General features: G+C 39.4%; 1 protein-coding gene across 1 annotated transcript; it reads right to left on the minus strand.

The window, feature by feature from the left end:
• Positions 1–2,381: 2,381 nt before the first annotated feature.
• mfsd14ba (major facilitator superfamily domain containing 14Ba) lies at positions 2,382–18,289 on the minus strand. Its single transcript, XM_017720353.2, has 12 exons — positions 18,007–18,289; positions 13,315–13,413; positions 13,153–13,215; positions 12,937–13,064; positions 10,702–10,816; positions 10,199–10,417; positions 9,975–10,088; positions 7,182–7,253; positions 5,595–5,707; positions 5,288–5,385; positions 5,013–5,167; positions 2,382–4,488 (listed from the first exon to the last, which is right to left on the minus strand). The coding sequence occupies exons 1-12, from the start codon at positions 18,085–18,087 to the stop codon at positions 4,273–4,275; spliced, it is 1,473 nt and encodes a 490-aa protein (XP_017575842.1). The 5' UTR covers positions 18,088–18,289; the 3' UTR covers positions 2,382–4,272.
• Between the last annotated feature and the right edge of the window lie 5,104 nt (positions 18,290–23,393).

Below are 23,393 nucleotides of genomic sequence, written 5' to 3' on the forward strand. Positions count from 1 at the left end.
AGGACATGTAGCTGTTAAGAAGCCCTTACTGGGAAAAGGAAATTGACAACAAAAAGAAATGAAACCAGGAAGCTGCTGTTGTTTCTCAGAACTGGACTGACCACCCCTGAGTCCAGACCTCACAGTCATTGAATATGCCTGGGATTATTTGAATTGTGAGAAGCCAACTTTTAAGACTGAACTTTGGAGATGTGGAAAAATAGGCCTGCAGATTTCTCTGAAACACCGAAAGTCACACCACATACTGAAAAATCTGATGTAGTGTTTAATTGTTGAGGCTCCTGTGTTTTTCTGTAAAATATGGTTTCTGCAAGTGCATTTTGGCCCCTAAAACAGGACCTCACTCAGGACTCTTCAGGATAGAGATATTTTGCTTGAAGAAGTGGCTAAAGATACATTCCCCCCATGACCTCTTGACTCTTGCACTCTGATACCATCGCTCTGAATAATGCAGGAGAAAACTGTGAAAGACACACACTCACATAAGTAGAAATAGATGTGTGAATATTTGCAAAACATCAAGTGATAGTTGATCAAACACCAAAAACAAACTTTTTTTTTTTACAGAGTGCAGAAACATGGATGTGTGTGTTAACTGGAACAGGCTATGCTGTGAGAATATAAAAAGAAGAGAAGAAAACACTACATGTGAAATTTGAATGTGCAGTCAAGTCTATACAGGAGACTCTGGGCAGCCAGGTTAAAAACGCAGAAGTGCCACAGCTCCCCCTAGTGGCAAAGGCTAGGAAACAAACCACAGCGTCACATCGTTCTCTTCTCAACCTCTTCTTTATTCAACAATTACGCCTACTAACCAGACTCCACCACGAAAGACATTACAATAAATAGAGAAGTTGCTGTACATTTCATTGTTCGCCAGCAATAAAAGCTGTTCCATGTACGTAGTATTTACACTCTTCCAGGTATTTAAAAAAATGAACATGGTTTACAATTTAGGCACATTTGTGTATTCTCTTGAAAACATGAGCATTGCAGAGATCGTAACACAAATATTCAACAGACAGCTGGAATTGCCCCCGACCCCACCCTCAAAAAACAGGGGTGTTTCAGTCTCCATAAAAGCTGTATTAGATAAGAGCTGGTGAAATGAGTTGTCTCTGCCAAACCTACAAAAGCCCTGCGTCAGAGCCTGGGAACGTTCCAGATATGAGTGGCCAGCGTATCTGTTCCAAAAATATAGCAGGTTCTAGCAACATTTAATATACTCCGTTAATACTATTCAATACATATACAATACTTTACAATCTTAAAATACTTAATATTACCATCATTTTATGTTACATGGTTCATAGTAACTGTTACAGGCTGTGCACTACAGGTCCTATATACATGCCCGTGGAATCAACTGTTGCCAATACAGACTGTCAGTCATCCACAGTTTGCCATCTCCTCTGAAAAACACTTAATCCCACCGATTTCAAAAGTTCTGCATAATTTGAATATTAAAAAAAAAAAAAAAAAAAAAAGTAATTCAGAGTGGTTTGATGTTAAATGTGCCACTGTGGAGAAATCAGTATTGTTCAAAGTGGTGACATGAACCAGACTTCTGAAGCATTTAGTGCCTCTTAAAGAGCCAATATGATGGAAAACAGTTTCAGTTTAACATGGCCTGTAAACTTTAAGCTTCAAAACATACCGGTCACTCTACAGTACGCATATGGAAGCCTATGCGCAAAAACAGCCTGTTCTGAAAGCAATCCACTAACCTATATCCACCTATTTAGCCTACAACAGCAGCCCTGTTCATTCATGCTAGGGTGTCTCAGACTGGACTGATTTTGCATGGGGCACAATACATGACACAGGTATAGTTAGAAAAAACAGCCTGTTTAATTCTAAGGGATAAAGAGAAGTTGAAAAATGGTCATGTAGAGATTAATAATAACTGCTTTTGGTTCTTAATCTCATTAAAATAATGCAAGTGGACCTCAGGGGGGGGGGATAAAATACAAGGAAAATATAAAATATGGTGCATTTAAAAGGTACCCTAACAGGAAGATACTGCATAAAATAATTATGAATACACACTGCCCGAGACGCTGTTTCATGACAGTTTTGAGAAAATGTTTTGGCCCAAAATTAATTCTAAACATCCATTCATGGCAGAGAGGTACATGCAGGAAGTTGTATGGCAAGTAGTATCCAAAGAAAACGTTTTTTTGGATTTACCGCTAAAAGCTTGTTTTGGATAGTAAATACTTGTGTTCTAGCTATACTTGTGTTGTAAACACTGCGACCCCTGGTTCCCATCACCACCACTGTAAAAAAAAAAAAAATTATATATATATATATATATATATATATATATATATATATATATATATATATATATATATATATATATAAAAAATAACAACAGGTTTCTCAACAGTGCACCATTTCACATCAAAGCACCCTGAACGACGTTGTTTACAACAACTGTATTATGCAAAAATGTTGAAAAAAAAAAAAATTGATGGCATTCCCCTTTAAACTCACAGATGGGATGTTGAGAGTTCTACTCTGCCGTCTCGCATGATGGGCATCAACAGCTGAAGGATGGCGACGAGAGAACGAGAGAAAAAGCAACAGTGCCAACAGTAATGACAACCGTGAGCTGCTCTGACACGTAGGTGAGAGAAGGCTGTGACATGCTGGGCTGGAATGCTAGAAACAGAAATACAACATCCAGATGGAAAAAGGGGTTTTCATTCACAGTACTGTATCATAGTGAGCTGTGGGTGCTCAAAACACAAATACTTCTGTGGTACATAATACAAACAATCGTAAAAATGCACACTGCTCTGTAGGGGAATGTTAAGTGTAAGAACGTACATTATATACGTTCATCCATATGGAAATCATATGTCAAAAAGAAAAGGAAAAATAAAAAAGGTTTGCAAGCGCCGTACCAAGGTCCATATACACGTGGAATGGATCTGCAAGTGCCCTTAAAAGAAATAAAGAAATACGCTTTTCAATTTTAGGGATTAATCCCTGAAAAAGAACGAGTACGGCTACCAGCAAATTCAGACTTGAGACTCGGAACCTCAAAAAAAATAAATGAGGTAGCTTGCAATATACTTTAATGGAGGTGAGTGTGCAAAGATTTTCAATTAACTCAACCACCATCACTTTCCTTTAAAAGTATAAAACAATATAAAAAAAACTCTAAGCCAGAAAATAAAAGTACCGAATGGTGAAAACTAGTCAACGTTAGACAACATTATTACACAGCTCTGCTTTATAAACCAATTAAATAAACAGTGTCTTGCAAACTGAAGCAAAAATGCCAGAACTACTGCATAGAAACTTGATCTGCCTAAATGCTTCGTCAACATAAACAATCCTTGAGGTTCTTTTAATGACCTCAATCGACCTGCTGCTCACAGTAACTATGTCAGGCTCAGCAATTCTATTAGCACCAAGTGTCTGACCTGCTGTGAAGTTCAAATAACAATGTAACTATCGATGAAGCTTGATGTTTAGGGAATGAATAGAATGACATCCAAAACTGCACAAACCTCTCAGTTTTAAAATTCTATGAATGGTCACAAAAAAATTCTTAAGTTAATAAATAATATATAAATTCTAAGTCGCTCTTCACTGGATATGTAGCTTTAAGGCTTGGTAACAGAAAGTCCCAGTAACTAAGATGAGGATTCAACGCAATCTCACTGATCATGGTAATCTCATGGCTCTTAATCCAAAAGACGATAAATGTACATATGCACATTTGAGTTCTATTAACTGAAAGAAAACTCCCAAAAGTTCTGAGCATTTCCACTGACAGTAACCGTAAGATCAATGACGTCTCAGCTCAAGCGACTCACTTTACTGCACTTTTGCCCATGAAACCTGACTTTAAAACACATCTGTACACATTCGCAAACTACAGAGGCCCTCTGAAGCCACTCCGATCCGAGGTTTTCCAGAAGCCTGATTGCACGTTTCTACTTCGCTTCAGCTACAGCACATCCATTCCCACTCGCCATCAAGCCCTTTACGAATTTATTTAGGTATGCTGTGGCGGAATAGAGTAAAAAAATGAGTCATGGAAAACTTTGGTTCAAAACACTCAAGATTTAGGCAATAAACCTCTTCTTGATATAAAAAAATCAAATCAAATAAAAATAAATAAATAAAAAATAAATCAAATCTCCAAGGAGGTTTTGGGGGCCCACTGGAACTGCTCCATACATCTGGAGGCTGTAGAGGAAGTTAAGGGGAGGGATGTTTCATTTCACTCATAGGGCCTTAGAGGGATATCAGTCACACAGTGCTGTCCTCCAGCAGAGGTTCAAAGTCCTCATCGCTGCCTGGCAGCGGAGTGTTGACGTGGGCTCCAGCCAGGCTACCGCTCCCCTTGCGTTCCGGGCACGTCTTTGCAGCCACCGGCTGGTGCTCGGGGATGAAGAGCGCTACGAGGAACGCCACCAGGACCGTGCACGCACCCAGCAGGAAAGGAGGGCCTGGGACTATCACATGCTGGTAAATAGGATAGATAAGGGAAGTGTTTACAAGCAGTACATGTTTTTGGGCATCAAACTATGTGCAGCATGTGCCTCAGGCTACTAACAGCAAATTCTGAGTGGGCTACCCCCTGGTGGTGATTATTACATCAGCTCAGTCAAGAGCAAGAATTACCACCAATAGTCACTAGAAAAGACCTAACACAGTTTACTTTAAAACATCTTTGAGAACTGGGAGGTTTAGGAAGTGGAAACTCTTTTAGAAAAAGGTTTTCCCATTTTAGGGAGGTTTATGTATCAACAGAAACAGCCTAAGCTGGTGCTGAAAGCAGATCTCCAGGCAGAAGGGGGTTCTACGGTTCTACACTGAACAAACTTAACTTAGGCTTTTTTTTGTAAAGTTTAGTGTAAAATTGCTGTTTACTTGCCAAGATTCACGTGTGTCATGACTAACTGGTCTACATTAGTTTTCTTTCACTGATTCCTATGCTAGCATTTTGTGAACAGGTTTCTATTTAAAGAGAACAGTCAAATACCAACCTCACTGGGGGTCTGAAGAGGGATGCCATAGTCAGCCTGGATTGGTGCAATCCCACTCAGCTCAACGTTGAAGAGAAAGAAGATAAAGCCATACAGTGCTGGGCCCAGGCCATTACAGAGGCCTCGGATGCCCGTGATCATTCCCTGCACTAGTCCTAAGAGAGGACAGAATGCCAGAGTTAGCTATAGCACACTGTGCTTGCACGTATTGCTACACTACCCATTTTTATATTACATCTGTCTGAGCTCAAATGGTCACAGAAGTGTAATCTCACCTTGTTGATCCGGGTCAGCGCTGCGAGATACAAGCGCACTCACTGCAGGGAAAGTAATGCTGGACATGGCAGCTACGGCTCCAGCTGCCCACATCATCCTAAATGGCACAAAGAAAGATGTAAAACACAGAATGGTCACTTCAGGACACCCTGCACAGCTTCAGCCCTGTCTCAGATCAAGAGAAACCACTAAACACAAGGCTTACTCCTTCATCACCATTCCTGCACCCCCATCTCCCTTTGAAAAAGCCAGCTGAGTCATATTAGAACAGTCAATCTGATGAAATGTGGAGATTGTAGGACTCACCATGGTTCGGACCCAAGGCCATACCACGCGAGCTGAAGCATTTGGAATCCTAGTCCCAAAAGAACGGTGTTCTTGTTCCCAATGGTCCTCATTAGCAGAGTGAGAAACAGTGTCTGCCAGGAGGTAAAGAGTGTATTAGAATGCAGTGCAAACTTACAGTGCTTAGCATTTTAGTGTACAGTATAATTATTCTCTCAGTCAATATTATGGCTAGACCAGGACATTACTATGGCAAGAAAGGATTATTTAGCCATTTAAGATGTTATGCTATACTGTGTGCTAATGCTCAGGAATGTTTTTTTTAATGCCCTGAAAAACATGTGGACCCCTGACCATCACACCTATATGAGCTTGTTGGACACCCCCCTTTTATGTCTATAGTGGCCTCCACTCTCCTGGGAAGGCAGTGATATTTAATGAGAGGCCTGGTTCACAATCAATATGCCAAATCATCCCAAAGGTGTTCAATGAGGTTGAGGTCAGCACTCTGTGCAGGCCACTGGAGTTCCCACAAACCAAATTCATCAATGGACCTAATTTTATGCATAGGAGCGCAGTCATGCTGGAACATGAAGGGGCTTTCCCCAAGTTGGAAGCATGTAATTGTCTAAAATATCTTTGCTGATTGTAGCTTTAAAATAACCCTTCACTGGAACTAAAGGACCTAGCTCTAAAACGGAAAGACAGTCTCAGATCATTATCCCTCTTCCACCAAACTTTACTGTAGGCACTATGCATTCCGTAAAACCCATATTCATCTATCAACTTGCCATGATTCATCACTCCAGAGAACACATCTCCACTAATTTCACAAACTCACTTGTGGCCATGCTTGCATTCTATGCCACATTTAAAGTCACTGAGTTCTTGATTACAACCCATTCTAATGCTTGTTTATGGAGATTGCCTAGCTATGTGATTAATTTTATATATCTTTTAGCAATATGTATGGCTGAAACCACTGATCTCAACACTTAGGATGCAAGTCCATATACTTTTGGTCACAGTGTGTTTTAAATACTTGGTAGCAAAGAAAATAAGGCCCACAAAGTACAAAAGTTGGTATTTCTTTTGCTGTCACCATCTAACACTGAAAACAATGCTGAGTTATGCAGATGGAGTCTGTTAATGCTAATGAGTTCCACTGTCTTGCCTGACAACAGAAATCTGTCTCAGAACTCTGTGCGTATACATTAATCATCAAACTTTTAAGATCCATTCTTTGTCAGTTTGCTTTATGGCCACTGCCACTGTCACTTCATTTATGGTTCACAGAGTCTTGTATTAGTGAAGAACATTATTCAAACTGCCTTCTTCCAAACATGTTTACTGACTTGCTGACTCACATCGATCTATGCTCATATACCCCAACTCAGCTCTGACGACCCAAGTTTAAAAATGGTCTCATCTGTTCACTGTTGTAAGTTTACCTTGTGCAATATTAGGCCATCGGTGAACACTTTAACAGGGCGCAATTCAATTACAACCTCGACTTATTAAAGAGTAACTTTGTCAGACAATGAAGCAGCACAAAATCTGTCACACAAGCATAATACGATGCAGCAGAGAAATTTTTTAATTAAATACCTGGGCTAAGATAGAGAGGATCCCCACCACCCCAATGAACACAGCAATTGTAGTGGGTGAGAAGTTAATGACCTGTGAGATGGAGAAAGAGAAAGAGAGATGGAGAAGAAGGGCTGTATCACTGCTTTCAGGCACCGTCTGGAGAGAATCAAATGAGCTGGTTTTGACAAATAATAGCCCAACGCTCACCAACTCTGCTCACACAACATGAGACAAAGGTCTCTCTTACAAGGTTTTGGTTCCCTACAACATGGAATGGCTTAGGAACTCTGCATGGTTGATTACTAAGAATACATAACCAATACAGAAGCAAACACTGACATTTCCATAATTGATTTATGTGACCTGCTAGATACTGACTCACCGCTAGGAAAGTATTTAGGGTATTAGTTATTTTTCTAGTTTAAGCTTACACCAAAATTCTCTGAAATTATAAGAAGTATGGCTATCTAACATTGTTAGGCCTATTCCCATTATATACCATGGTAAAATGGTTGCTAACAGGTTTAATGCAAGCAGACTGCTTGCTTGAGCCTAGCTAACAATGTTGGACAACATACACTATATTTCCAAAAGTATTGGCTTGTCTGCCTTCACACGCATATGAACTTAAGTGACATCCCATTCTTAATCAATAGGGTTTAATATGATGTTGGCCCACCCTTTGCAGCTATAACAGCTTCAACTCTTCTAGGAAGGCTTTCCACAAGGTTTAGGAGTGTGTTTATGGGAATTTTTTGACCATTCTTCCAGAAGCGCTTGTGAGGTCAGATACTAATGTTGCACAAGAAGGCCTGGCTCACTGTCTCAAAGGTGTTCTATCGGGTCAAGGACAGGACGCTGTGCAGGCCAGTCAAGTTCTTCCACACCAAACTCTGTCATCCATGTCTTTATGGACCTTGCTTTGTGCACTGGTGCACAGTGATGTTGGAACAGGAAGGGGCCATCCCCAAACTGTCCCCAAACCCAGAATTGTCCATCGGATTGTCTCCACTGCTCTCGAGTCCAGTGGCGGCGCTTTACAACACTGCATTCAATGCTTTGCATTGCACTTAGTGATGTAAGGCTTGGATGCAGATTCTCAGCCGTGGAAGCTCTCTACACACTGTTCTTGAGCTAATATGAAGGCCAAATGAAATTGAGGTCTGCAGAACTGACTGCAGAAAGTTGGTGACCCCTGCGCACTATGCGCCTCAGCATCTGCTGACCCCGCTCTGGCCGAGTTGCTGTCGTTCCCAATCACTTCCACTTTGTTATAACACCACCGACAGTTGACTCTGGAGTATTTAATAGTGAAGAATGTCACGACTGGACTTGTTGCACAGGTGGCATGCGATCACAGTACCACTCTGGAATTCACAGAGCTCCAGAGAGCGACCCATTCTTTCAGAAATGTTTGTAGAAGCAGTCTGCAGGTCTAGGTGCTTGGTTTTATACACCTGCGGCCATGGAAGTGATTGGAACACCTGAATTCAATGATTTGGATCTGTGAGAGAATACTTTTGGCAATAGTGTATCATCCATACTGCTTGAAAGCACTTTTCAGATTTAGTATTATCTTTAGCAATACATTTGACAAACAATGAGCATCACATCTATATGATGCCAATAAAATAATTGCATTCCTGTTGCCAAACAGAGTGTTCTCTAATTTTTTTCATTTTGTAAACTATTCAGGTCTTGAAACGTAACTTTGTTCATCATATACTGGGCGCATCAGATCGAGACATTATTGTATTACATATAATAAATATATTTGAGTTGGGCAGTATAACTATCTCAAAATGATATTTCAAAATCAGGATGTGTAAAATTTCTGACTATCTTTCTTACCTTTTTTAGCATGCATGCTGACAATGACGTTTTTACTTTTCACTTATGTGAAGAATATTTAGCTTCGCTTAACTCTATTAAACTGCTAGTCCAATATTTAATGATTTTTACTCTGATAAAAATGGGTTTCTGTGATGAACACATCAATAAGGGCTGCAACAGAATGGATCAATCTGCATTACACTTGAATGTAAGAAGAATGCAATTAGACTGGCAGGAATGTAGCACAAGGAGGCTTGTCTAATTTACAGCAGTAATATGCTGTCCTAAGTCAAGCTCGAACCACAATGTCCCATTTTAAGACTGAGTGATTTAATAATTCTGCTACAGAGCCAATTAGAAAGCACACACAGCTAATATGCACAGCTAATATCTATGGCTAACCAGCTCTACTCTCCTAGTAGCAGCTCTGTTTAACATACGTGATGACATTTATTGAATGATGCCTTAAAATCTGTACACTGTGTTTACTTATCTGGTGGCCATGTAAGTGGAGCACTCTTTTTGATTTTTTTTCAGTTTCAAACAATGCAGGACAAAATGACAAGCATCAAAAATGCTTTTTTGTTGCTTTTGTAATTATGTATGTTTTCACCTTCTTGTACTACCAAGAGGTCTTACTGAGAGGTGATACTGCATTGTGTGTTGTAATGAGTCATTTAGGCAGGCACTGAGTGAAAAATTTACTGAAAATTTAAAAGATAAAAAAATAGCAGGCTTTGTAAGCTTTTTAAGCTTAGGATAGTAGTAATAAACACAGGTTCATTAATGTTATTAATTCCAACTTAAATATCATTTGATACAGAAACATTGTGATATCTTCAGAAAATATCTATCTACTAATAGCGCCAATCACTAGTAGCAACCCTACCAAAAGTGACCAAAACAAAAATGTATTTTTTTTAAAAAACAGCAATCTAACAAACCCTTCCACACCCCATAGAGAGGGAAAAGACTCACCTGTCTTAAATAGAGAAAGAAGCTGGAGTACTGGCCTGCCTCTGGCAAGTAGGACAGGAACACTGTTATACAGATGAGCAGCACAGTGGTGTCCTTCCCCACCTTTCTCAAAGACTGCAACAAAATTACAAATCAGCATACAGGGCACCAGGTACATGTCCTGTATAGTAAAGTAGTCTGTGCTGATATGTATTTTTCTCAAATGCTTTTCTTCCTCCACTTACAGCAAATGGATCTGCCTGCTCCCAAGAGATGGGGGCACCCCATGTGTTCAGCCTCATCTTGTCTGGCAGAGACTCGGGGACAGCCAACAGTATGAAGCATATATCAGCCAGGGCGATGAGCGTAGCCACTAACACTACCAAATTATCCCCATAGTTTGCTGACAGGTAAGCCCCAATAGCAGGGCTTGTTACCAAGCTTGCTGCAAATGTGGCTGAGACCTACAGGAAGATTACATGAGAATTAGGGATGATACAACCAAGTATAGGCTCATCAAATGATTAACTGAAATTAAATGACTAATTAAAGTAAGCAAAGCTATCAAAATAAGACCCTGCTGAAAACTCTGCTCTTTCAGGTCCAGCTAGATAGGTCAGCAAGACTGAATGTGGTCCTTCAAAAGAAGCACAACGTCCATGAACATAAATATCTTTAAAGAGCATCACCGATCATCCTTCTACTGAGAATGACCTACTTTTTAAACACCATCAAGAAAGTTTCTTACTAGGCCATATGCAGTGCTCCTCTCACGCTCCTCGGTAACATCCGCTACATATGCAAAGATGACGGAGAAAGTGACAGAGAAGGCCCCCGACACAGAAATCATGGCAAAGTACCACCTGCAGATAAGTCAAATAACAACAGCTGTTAATTTGTTGTATGTGACAGAAGTCATGAGTCATGTATAATAAGGGTACTCGATACATCTGGAGCCAATATATTATTTTCAGACACTGAATTTATAGTTAGGTTACAACTGATAACATTTTTGCTTGAAGCTGAATATTTCCATTCATTTTACAAAAAAATAATAATAATAAAAAAAATAAATTCACTGGTCACTCAAATGGCTATCATAGCGATAATATTACAAGCCCACACAGAAGAAGATCAGAGGTTCAGTTCCCCACCCAGGCAGGACTGTCAGTGCTGTATGAGTAAGAGTCCTTATTTATAAGACGCCTAATGCTTCTCTGACCCATTATTCTAAAAGCGATTCATTAATGTAATTTTTTGGATGTCCCTAAACCATACATTTGAGCTTGTGTATAACTACTGATCACCAAACATAAATTCTCAGACGGCGAAAAAGCAACATTTTTTTTTACTCTTCCTCTGTTTGATTGTGAAAAACTTTCACTGGTGACATGAACTCACCAACCAATCATAGTCATCTCTGGTGTTGGTATGGCAACTATAAAGATGGATTGGCTGTGTCTCAGCAACTGGAATATGCTCATGTCAAAAGGATCAGAATCTCCAACAGCAGCTGAAAGGGCCTCAAACAGAGCTATGAAGATCTCTGTGCTATTTTCACTTTCCCAGTATGGAAAACAGCCTAATGTTACCATTTGCCCATTCTGTGAAGAGCTTTACCACATGTGGTGCTGCAACTCCAAAGGCAGCTCAAACTAAGCGTTCAAAGTTGAATAACCTGAATGAGGTGGTGAAACTCTATGCTACTTTCACTAGGCCTTTTCCAATTATTACTTAAATCACCTATTCAAATTTATTTGAGATGTTCAGCTTATTTAATATATCATTTAAGATGATAGCAATCATTTTCATTTCTATTATGCTGCAGCATATAAAATGTGAATTGGGTGTGTCGAGTTGATTCCAACAAATGTATATACAAAAAAGGAGTAAATGCCTTCAATGAGACATCATGGCACTCTGCTCTGATCTGGCCATCATGACCTCTGATCTGGCGTTTAGAGGACACCACTGAGTAGTGTTCATTTGTTAACTATGTAGCTATTCCTATTTTTTATTAGCATGCATGCTGGCAGAATTAGTTTTTTTTCTTTTCTTCAATTTTCACTTTTGTGAAGAACATTTAGCTCTGCTTGGCTCTACTGCACTGCTTGTCTTACTTTTATGGTCTGTGTGACAAAAATGAGTTTCTGCAATGAACACATTAATAAGGGTTGCAAAAGAACGAATCAATCTGCATTACACCCGAGTAATGCACTTAGACTGGCAGGAATGTAGCGTAAGGAGGCTTGTCTAATATTAGAGCAGTAATATGCTCACCTGAGACAAGCTTGAAGCACAGTGTCCCATTTTTAGACTGAGTGATTTAGCCACTCTGCTATAGAGCCCATTAGAAAGCACACACACACATGCACAGCTACTAGCCTATAAATATGATTTGATGTGATACAAAGTTTGTAATGAATTACATATTTTTTGATGTCTTTATAGGCACACATGTATCTTTGGCAGAAAGTAAAAAGTAAAAAAAACTTTACTTTAAACTTTAAAGAATAATGGTGATGATAATGAGTGTTTTGGTAATTGTGCATCTTAAAAGAGGTTAGTTTAAAAAAATTCTGTACAAGTTGCATTTTAATCATAATTCATTGCTCTTCATGTTCTCGCAATATTCTTAACTCAAACTCTGAATTGATTTAGCTTTGTCATGGCAATGAAAATTTATCAGTGAACCATTAAAGAATTTGAACCAGACTATTTGCAACTCAAACATGGATTACAGCATGAACTTTATAGTTTAAGATGTAAAAAGCACAATTATCAGCATCAGTTGTGGGAGCATTAAGGTGTTCATTATTGGTTCAGCACTGAAATCTCTTACCAGATCATGCCTAATTTATAATCTCATGATGAAACAGCCATTAAATGAAATTAAGGCATGATAGGATAAAGGTCATGATTTAGGGATATGCTGAGAGACAAAGGGGAGGACAGAGAGCACAAGAAAACAAAAGAAGCATACCAAGGGCTGAGCCTCATCAGAGGGATTGGGGCACAGGTGAAGAACACTGTGACCAACAGGAAAGATCTCCTGCCCCAGACATCTGATAAAGCACCAATTAATGGAGCACTCATGAAAGACAGCAGGCCCTGGTGACACAAATCAGTCTTTCAGCAAAGAGAGTCAATGTAGGTTAAGACACAGTCACCAAAAATAAATTACACAATTATCTCTCACCTTCACTCCCTGAATGAGGCCGTTCATCAGGAACGTATGTTGTGGGAATGTTTCATGTAAAACCTAAAAGGAAAAAGAAGACAGTGAGAGTTTGCTAGAACACTATGATGCAAAACAGCAACAAGTAAAGCGAGAGAGAAGAAAGAGATTGGTGAGACTTACTGTAAGCATTGGAGTCGTAAGTAGCCCCCATGCAAAGAACTCAAGGAAGATGACAACCACAGCATGGTAGACACTCGGTTTCCCAATTCCCTGCTGCATCTGAGACACAGACACCAATTATTAACATCTGAGGTTGATTAACCAATGGTCATCATTATTATTCATTATTATTACAAACTTAATTCCAAAAAAGTTGGGACTCTGTGTAAAATGTAAATAAATGTAGATATAAATAGAATGCAACAATATGCAAATGTCACAGACCCATATTTTATTTATAAAAGAACACAGAACACATATCAGATAGTGAAACATTTTACCGTTTCATGAAAAATATTAACAAATATTAAAAATATCATTTAGAACTTGATGGCAGCAATGCATCTCAAAAAAGTTGGGACAGGGGCAACAAAAGGCTGGAAAAATAAGTGGTACAAATAAAAACCAGCTGGAAAAACAATTTACAACTAGCTCACATGCAAGTTAAAGCTGTATCATGCAAAAAAAAAAAAAAAAAGCCATATGTCAACATGATCCAGAAACGCCACTGCTTCTCTGGACCAGAGCTCATTTAAAATCAAAGAGGCAAAATGGCAAACTGTTTTGTGGTCAGATGAGTTAAAATTTGAAATTCCTTTCCACAGACACTGTGTCCTGTGGACACAAGAGGAAAGGAACCATCCAGCTTTTTATCAGCGCACAGTTCAAAAGCCTGCATCTCTGAAGGTATGAGGTTGAATTAGTGCCTATGGTGTGGGCAGCTTACACATCTGGAAAGGCACCATCAATGCTGAACAGTATATAGAGGTTTCAAAACAACATATGCTCCCATCCGGACAACATCTCTTTTAGGGAAGGCCTTGCATATTTCAGGAAGACAATTCTGAACCACATACTGAGTCCATGACAACAGCATGGCTTCACAGAAGAAGAGCCTGGGTGCTGAACTGACCTGCCTGCAGTCCAAACAGAAAATTTGGCACATCATGAAATGTAAAATAAGGCAAAGAAAACCCAGGACTATTGAGTCCTACAACAGCACAAAATCCCCAACAAAAAGCACAACATCCCCAAAAAAACTCACTTTACAGATGTTTACAGACTAAAAGAAGAGGGGATGCTACTCAAATGTAGACGTGGCCCTGTCCCAACTTTTTTGAGATGCATTGCTGCCATAAAGTTCTAAATGAGTTAAAGTTTTTGATGAAATGGTAAAATGTCTCACTTTCAACATCTGATACGTGTTTTATGTTGTACTGAGAATAAAATATGGGTCTATGATATTTGCAGATCACTGCTTTCTGTTTTTATTTATTTTTCGAAATTTGGGATGTATCATTATTTATTATTATTATTATTATTATTATTATTAATGCCCAAACTCATCAGGTATGAAGCTGTTTTGTTATGTGAATAATCATTTGTCCAAAGAGAACAGCTGTCACAACTAACAGGTCCCTACAGGACACAACATTACAAAAAACATTACAGTTTACACATGTACACAAAGACACAGTCTCTCAACAGCAATAATTTATTCACTTTCCACAAACAGATTACATAAATCCATGCAACTTGCATGGCTACAAGTTACTTCCAGCCTACCTGACTTTTACCCTATTTAAGCTACAAATACATTATTCAAGTTAATCTGCCTGGTGCTTTAATGATACATGCCACTCTTCTGCAAAATAGACTCAACAGTTCGGCAAAGAGTGTAAGAGTAACTGTGAATAAGCAGTTAACAGTTTGGCAAGCGAGTTACATAATGGTTGCAGACATCCTACAAAAAGAACCAGATAAGCTTTTACATGACATGTACTTCCACAGGCATTTTCCTGACAGAAAGCATTCAACCATTTCAAGACTCCACTCTGCAGATAGTATAGTCTCCACTCTAGATAGTATTCCTGTTGTAAAGGTCAAAACAGAAACAGTGCGAGAAATTCAGAAAAAAATATATATTAATTTGTTTTATATGACCAAAAACTCAGCAACAAACCCATTTTCCTAAACACGATACATGGTAAATGACAATAAAATGCTTAATAATGAAGCATTTGGGATAAACCAAGCTTGTAGTTGGTCACAACCTCATGGTGGGTATTTTAAACCTCGTTTTGGCACAGTGCAGCCTGAGGATGATGCTTCTGCACAAGACCGGTTCCCTGAGAAAAGCATATGATATTTTTCACCCACCCAGAAACACGATTCACATCTGTTGTAGTGTAACATTAATTTTAACCTTCGGTATCATACAAATGATTTGTATGCTATGTGAAATTGGTTAAATACGCATGTTCCCCACAAGCAACACTGTGCGACTGTGGATGTGGGTATAACTATACTGAATGAAGTTTTAAGGAAATATTTCAGTTACTGCATTGTTTTTCCATATAGAATGATTCTTTCTTATTTAGAATTGTACATCTTTATTAATTTGGGGGAATATTAATATGTAATGTACATGTAATATTAGTGGATAGAAGCCCAGTGCAGTCTAGTAGTCAGCATACTGTATGACTACACTACTGTCATCCATACTGCTCAGAAAATGAAAGCCTGATTACATGAAAAGGATTTGATTCTTTCATGGTTTTAGCATGTCTTTAACTGTGACTTGCTTTTAAACGATTATTTGGTGAGCAAGAACTCAAAACATTATTTCAAAATGTTGCATCGTGGAAAAAGTTTCCTTAAAAGCAACACGACAGCATGGTCTCGGACGCTCCTTTTTTAAGCATTTTTTATTTTTTAAAGATCAATAAGTGGTGTGGTTACATTACAAATTCAGATTAAAAAAAAAATACTGGTTTTCATGACCCTCTATCGTTTCTTTACATCGTCACACACTGTTGCCTCAAGACAACGTACCTAAAAAGAACACTAGGACACATTATTTAAAGAAAATTAAATAATTATTTTTCAAATCTTTTTAAAAGTTTAAATCAATAAAATAAATGTTTAACACATTTATGTCAGAACCATTTTCAGCAAGAAAAGTGTATCAAATACAGGTGCACAATCAGGATTACACCAAATTCAGCCCATTTATTTTTATTTTGGCAGATCTGTCCTGGCATTTTATATATTTAAAGCCATTTTGGCTTGATAAACAGTAAATCATGTGACTTATGATACAAGGTTGATTAACAGAACTAGTTTGCTTCTTGTGTTCATTTAGCCCAAACAGTGTTTTGAGTATTTAAACTAGGGAAGGACAATAATAACTGAATCATAATGTTATTGCCAATGGCATAAATCAGACGTTTAAATGAGATCTATATTTAAACTGATGTTTGATTATTTATTTATTGTACTCTGTGATTGTAGAACAATTTGGCAATGCTGGGTTACTGCATCAAAATATCAGCATTTATACACTTTACTGCACAGAAATATGTTAGAATTTCTGCATTTTATAAACAGTTATGTATCTGCAGCGGTAGATATATATGTGAAAAACAATAGATATGGGCATCAGCTCATAGTTGCTATATTGGTGGACCCCCTAAAAAAGAAAATGTAAACATCGCTCTCATAATGTGCAGGTTAACAGCAGCTCAGTAACTGTCATGGATGAAATGTATAGATTAAATTTGTAAAACGATAGGGAGAGAGGACAGAAACGCACTCAGGGAGTCACGGGGGGTTACACACACCGGCCTTATGCATGTATGCATGATTTCAGCGGGGGGGCTTTATGAGAGCAGACTGCATTTAACACACTCACGTTGGTGTGTCTGTACTTGTGGGGACCTAACGCTAACCTCAACCTCAGTAACATTTAGCAAAAGACAATGTTCCAACTCTTTTACCTTTTTCCGGGAATTTGATATGAAAACAATATATTTTCTTGTAAAAAACAGCAAAATGTCCTCACTTGACAACGCTATCATATTGTCCTATCATCATGAGGACATTCGGTCCTCACAATGTGCCAAAGACAAGAACGTGCACACACGCTCGCAGCTCCATCCGTGTTACGTAACACTGAGCGCCGCTAGCATGCTAATGCTAAAAGGGAAACGCGCACCAAAACAAAGGTTAACAAATCTTTAAATTGTCGATAAATATATAGACGAACACTCGTGGCAGATAAATGTGTTTTAATAACACGCCATGACGCACGATATGTGAGTGCATCTTGTGACATTTGCTGACAAAATGCGGAGCGAGGTTTCAAAATGGTGACTGGAAAAAAGCCATGGTTAGCTAAATAGCTAACCGGCTAATAAACGACGAAGGTTCATTTTCCATACTCGGTCTTAGCGTTGTTTCCATTTAATGCCCACTAGCACAACAAACTAACTAATGACCTAGCTACATTATCCAGATTCTAAATGTTACCTAGTTAGTTATTGCCGGTCGGGCTCTGGCTGAATGAATGAGTTTATCACGAAGCTGAAGCCAGCTTCTTGCTCGAGTTTTCCCGTTCCACCTTAAGCGATGCAGTAGTTGCATTCTGACGCCTCAGGTGCCAGAACATAACTGCTACACCAGTTAAGGTGGAACGTGAAAATTCGAGCAAGAAGCTGTCGAATAGGAAGCCTCGTCACCGCTACACAAACCAGTGATGGAGCTAACAGGCTAAGCAGCTAACTGTTTAAGGTTTACATTATCTCTTCAAACCAAAATAACACTCCAAACGTGCCATTAGTGAGGTTAAAAACGTGTTATGTATTTGCTTACCGGGTTGTCATCGTTCATTATTATTCTTTTTACCAGCACGACGCGATTCGTCTGCTTCGGCTCTTTCCCCGTCTGGGCCATCTCATCACATCTCACAGGAGTCACATAAAACCCGTGCTGAGTACATATCTTCGGTCCTCCTGCTCCTTCCAGGATGCCTCCCTCGTTTTAGCCTGAACAGGCTGACCGTTTCGCTAATTTGTTTCCACCGGAGTCTCTAAATTGGGAAGATTTGAGGTAGCTAACAGCGGAGGTAACGTTGCGGTCTCCTGTCAGTGGAAACAGCGCCTCCACAGATTGCAGAGAAAGCTGTTCCTGAGTCAGGCGAGAGCTGGGAGTCGATTCTAATAAGAGTCGATTCTCCGATTCCAGGCTTTCAGAAACAGGGAATCGACTCCAAAGCGTCGGACTCGATTCCATACACAGACGTCAACATTTCATGCCATCAATCATAATATTGCACTGTGCAGTTAATATTTCACTTTTTATTTCGCCAGATCTCTTTCCATGTTTTGATCTCGAAACGCACTGTGTGGTATCGTGTCTTGAATCGATTCTAATCATTTGGAATCAGAGTCGGAGGAAGCGAACAGCTCTGCACGTCAGAATGCGTGGGAGGCGTTATTTTATTCTCCTGCGTACATTCCAATAAGCCACGCCTGCGGCGCTGTGATTGGCTCATCCTCACCAGAGCCATGTAGAGCCATCTGCATGGCTCTGACCCTCACAAGCAGCTGGCCATTTTCAGCCAATCATCACGTAGTGTACGTCACATGATTAGCCAATCCTACGCAGGAGGCGGGGTGTTTCGGAATAGACGTGGGAGAAAATAAGGCGCGCTGGAAGTAACGGTTGCGGGAAGAGAGGTTTCAGTTACTGTTTTATTTCATCAGTGTAAATAAGAAAACAGAAAGAAATGCAAGAATAAAAACAAAGTAAACAATAACAGAACAAGTACAATATCTAATAAAACTTAGAAATAAATATAGTCCTGCTCATAGGTTTACGTCCCCCTGGCTGAATTTGTAAGATATTTAAGCTACCTTTTTTGAAACAATAATAGTGACCATAGACTTGTAGTCGTGCATCATTCTGTAGTCCGGGTTACGAACATTTTAGGAACTGCGGATCTAAACTCCTTTTCTCTACTGCCAGAATGAATGGGGTTTTCGAAACATCGTCTCTATCGCATTAAGTCAAGCTGTACAGAACTGAAAGATCTATCGTGTTACAGTGTCTGTGTTTACATCCAAAGATTTTTGCCAGATTCAGAGTGAGGTGTTTATGCTCACTCTATTCAACAATCTGATGAAAGTCTTCGTTTACATGCTCGCTACAAGTAATCGGATGCAAAATAACGCGCATGCGTGGAGTAGCGATTAGAGTGAACGTTACCATGACAGCGAACATCACGTGAGGTCCAGTCGGCATAATATGAGTTTCCAGTTGGCGCGCTTGTGTTTTTAATTGCTTTAAACTGATGTGAGACTCAGAAAAACGTCCTTCACATGTCCTTATAAAGTAAGACGTCGTGCTCTGAGACACAGAAGCTGGTCGTCCGTCACACCGCCGTCTTTTAAAGCTCAGAGCATAAACTTCGTCTCCTCTGCAGAGCAGTTTCTGCTCCGCCATGTCGAACGGTATAGACCGTTAGCCATGACACGCCGCGCATGCGCAGAACGTACTTACACGTTCCGATTGGAATGTAATCGGTTCCAGTTTACACGGATATTATTCTTATGTTTAACGGGTTATTTACAGGTTTACCCACCTCGTTCAGTCGGATAGAAATTGTATTCCGAATGGCCTCAATCGGATTAGTCTATTCCAGACTAGACTATTCCGATTGAGGTGTTTACATGGACATATTCTATTCTACATCTACAAAATGATGACACGACCACAGTGGTCTATACAAATCGCATTTCTGATACCCTAAGGAGTCCATTAGGAACCTCAATTAACCATGTGACATATCATAGCAACCATCAGTAAACACCTAGCAACACCCTAGCGAGCACCTGGAATATCATAGCTTAACAACTCCCTTGCAACCACCCGGCCCAACATAGCAACCACCTAGTAACCACATTCAATAGCAATAGCAATAGCAAGAACCCAGCAATCACCAGGCACACACCTGGAATATGGTTGCAATATCCTATCAACCATATCAACCATCTAGCAACACCCTAGCAACCACTGGGGGTACCATAGCAACCTTTTGGGATACCACAGCAACACCATACCAACCATCTAAGACACCATAGCAACTGCCCAGCAATACCTTAGCAACTGCTGGGAATATCATAGCAACCACGTAGCAACACCTTAGCATCTATTTGAGATACCATAGCAACCGTTTAGCAGCATCTTAGCAAGATTAATGTGTGCAATCACTCCGCAGTCTCTTCTGGAAATGCACTTTTCTAGTTGTAACTGACCTCACACAGATGAAAGTTGTCCAATTTCTACCAAGAAGAGTGGGCAGCTTCGCCACCTGAAAACATGAAAGCACTCATTCACAGCTATTATAAAACCCTGCAAGCTGTCGTTCGTGCTCAAGGGGGCAACAAATATTACATAACAAGCGTATGTAAACATCTGACTGTACTTTCAGCTGTCATTATGATCACTACTACACATGTAGATTTCTCCGATGATAAACAGCTTCAGCTGAGCAGTATTATTAATTAAAACAAATGTGTTTTGCTGTATGATCTTTCTACATTTTCTAAAAATGCCAGATGTCTTACAGATACAGCCAGGGGTATGTATACTTATGAGCAGAACTGCATTTTCAAATGTATGTATTCATTTCCACCTCGCTTCTTAAATGTACCTGTTTATTCTGACATTTTCATATCATGATAATGTTATGGGCAGTAGGTTTTCCTGTCTGTGTCTGTATGCGTCTGTTTGTGGGCACAAATATTTGTAAACTCTTGTACAGTGCCGGGTGTAGGGAGTGACTGCCGTTTATTTTGGGATTTGGGTTTTTGTATAATCAGGGAGTTTGGTTAGCACACTTTGTTTTTGTGTTTGTTTATTTGTGTCACTAGGTTAGGTAGCTGTTTGTGTGTCTAGTTATCTGGGTTTTTTTTTATTATTTTGGCCCGGGTCACTCCTGAAGTTTGTACCGGTGTTTGTCTTTGTCAAGTTCACTTTAAAGTCCAATACACTTCCTTTCACCTCTGTGACTTGTATGGTAATCTTAATCCAACATATGCCTTGACAATATTGACAGTGACATTCATACTACCAAGCTGCTATGATCCTTTACTCCTAGACAGGGTCGTAACAGCAGTTTTTGGGGGCTCGTCTCTTGTTCTTCCTCCTCGTTGGTTGTTGTTTTGCTTTATTTTTTTGTTTATTCTGGCTGGTGTTTTTTTTTTTGGGAGGGTAGAGTAGTACTATACTAATGGCTCAGTTTCACTTAGTTACGTTTACTCTTGACCCTACGTTGTAGCAATTTGATAAGTGCCGTAAGGTCAACCTACTTTTAGTGGATAATTTTTTTTTCTATTGATGTGCCTTGCTCTGCTCGAAAATGTGAAATTAACTTGTACAAACTTCAGGAGTGACCCAGGCCAAAATAATAAACAAAACCCCAGATAACTAGACACACAACTACCTAACCTAGTGACACAAATAAACAAACACAAAAACAAAGTGTGCTAAACAAACTCCCTGATTACACAAAAACCCAAATCCCAAAACAAACGGCAGTCACTCCCTACACCTGGCACTGTACAAGAGTTTACAAATATTTACAAAAGCAGCCAAATCAGAAGGGGATAAGCAAAGTCAGCATCGAAACAAAACAAGCAAAAAGTCAGGCCCAAATCAATTAATCAAAACCTGGACTGGAACACGGGTAAACTGAACGGGAACTGTAATGGAAAAAACACAGCAGACACAAACGGACACATACAAACACCTACTGCCCATAACACCCCCACCCACAAGTGTGATCCTGTACCAAAGGATCACAAACAGATATTTAACACATAGAAAGCACACCAGCAAGCACATTTTCTGAGCCCTTCTTATGGACAATGTTTAAATTAAAATCTTGGATTATTAAGGACCAGCGCATCAGGTGCTGGTTGGCATTAGACATGCATGGTAAGAATGTCAAAGGGTTGTGGTTCCATCAAGTCAATTCCAGCTCCTGGTGAACATATGGATAGTGTTTCTCCAGAACATCCTGTCTTCTGTTTAAGTCTTCAGGCTTCTGAATGTCTGGTTTCATGATTGTCTCTATCCATCTTGTAGCTCATTCTAATCCTCTTTTACCTTCACCTGTTCTGAGCATAATGGTAATTTCCAATGTTTTGGTTCTTCTCAGAATAAGTCTGAAATAAGAACTTCAGTTTGGTTATCTGGACTTTGAGTATGAGACAAGGCTTGATTTGATCAAGGGTCCATTTATTTGTTTTCTTTGCTGTCTAAAGTACTCTCAAAAGGGTTTGCCAGCACCAGAGTCCAAAGGTATTGGTATTTTTTCTGTCTTGCTTGTTTATTGTCCAGCTTTCACATCTGTAAAGAACCACAGCCAGGACACTTCTGATCTTTGTCTGTAGAGACAAATTAAAACATTAAACTAAGATAATACAGCGATTATAGTCATTTTTAACATATAAAATACATTTGTGGGTTTCTTTGGTCGCTTTGGTTCAGCCATCTTCCTAGTTTTCCTTTTTTTCTTGTAACACACCGTTTGGAGTGAGCCTCTGAAATCCTCTGTTTGGTGAGCTTTGTAGCCCTAACACTTCACCCTACCCCTCCATCTCAACAGAAATTGGGACATCCTATCCCTTGGCATGAACATGCAAAATATATGGGTAAAGGCTAAGTAGCAGGGGCAAGAGGTGAAATGGGATTGGGCCTACACGTTGAACTGGTATGGTGATAGGAGGCAGCCTTGCCAGTGTGGAACTAATCTGTTTGTCCATTTTCTGTCATGTGGCTTGTTGATTAGTATTGAGATTTGTCATTAGAACAATTAGACACTCTAGTGTTCCCACTTTCCTGAGGACATTCCGTAATTTTACTTGGTCAACATCACCACTTTGCTGTAGTCAATGATGCACACATTGGCTTCCTTCTTGATACTACGATTATTAATATAATTAACAGTAAGGACTTTGTTATTAATTTATATTAAATTCACATTAAGTCAGGGTGATTATCATCATTCATTAATGTAACTTTGACTGTAATGATCTTGACCGTCGCTCATTATGGGGCAGCAGAATTTACCACAGAACTTTTAAACAGTTCTCACTCTCAGTGAACTTCAGCTGTTTCATTGAACATACCTGCATGAGGTGAGCCGAAAAGTCTGTTTACAGTTGCTAGGCAACCAGCGTCCTCATCTTACA

This window comes from Pygocentrus nattereri, chromosome 18 (genome assembly GCF_015220715.1).
Source record: "Pygocentrus nattereri isolate fPygNat1 chromosome 18, fPygNat1.pri, whole genome shotgun sequence".
Lineage (NCBI taxonomy): Eukaryota > Metazoa > Chordata > Actinopteri > Characiformes > Serrasalmidae > Pygocentrus > Pygocentrus nattereri.

Bases quoted from the DNA above. Each gene is read 5' to 3' on its own strand.
- mfsd14ba (XM_017720353.2), bottom strand. From the start codon at position 18,087: ATGGCCCAGACGGGGAAAGAGCCGAAGCAGACGAATCGCGTCGTGCTG. The intron at 13,065-13,152 runs GTGAGAGATAAT...TTGTGTCACCAG, and splicing joins GCCTCATTCAGGGAGTGAAG to GGCCTGCTGTCTTTCATGAG. The intron at 4,489-5,012 runs GTTGGTATTTGA...CCTATTTACCAG, and splicing joins CTCTTCAGACCCCCAGTGAG to CATGTGATAGTCCCAGGCCC.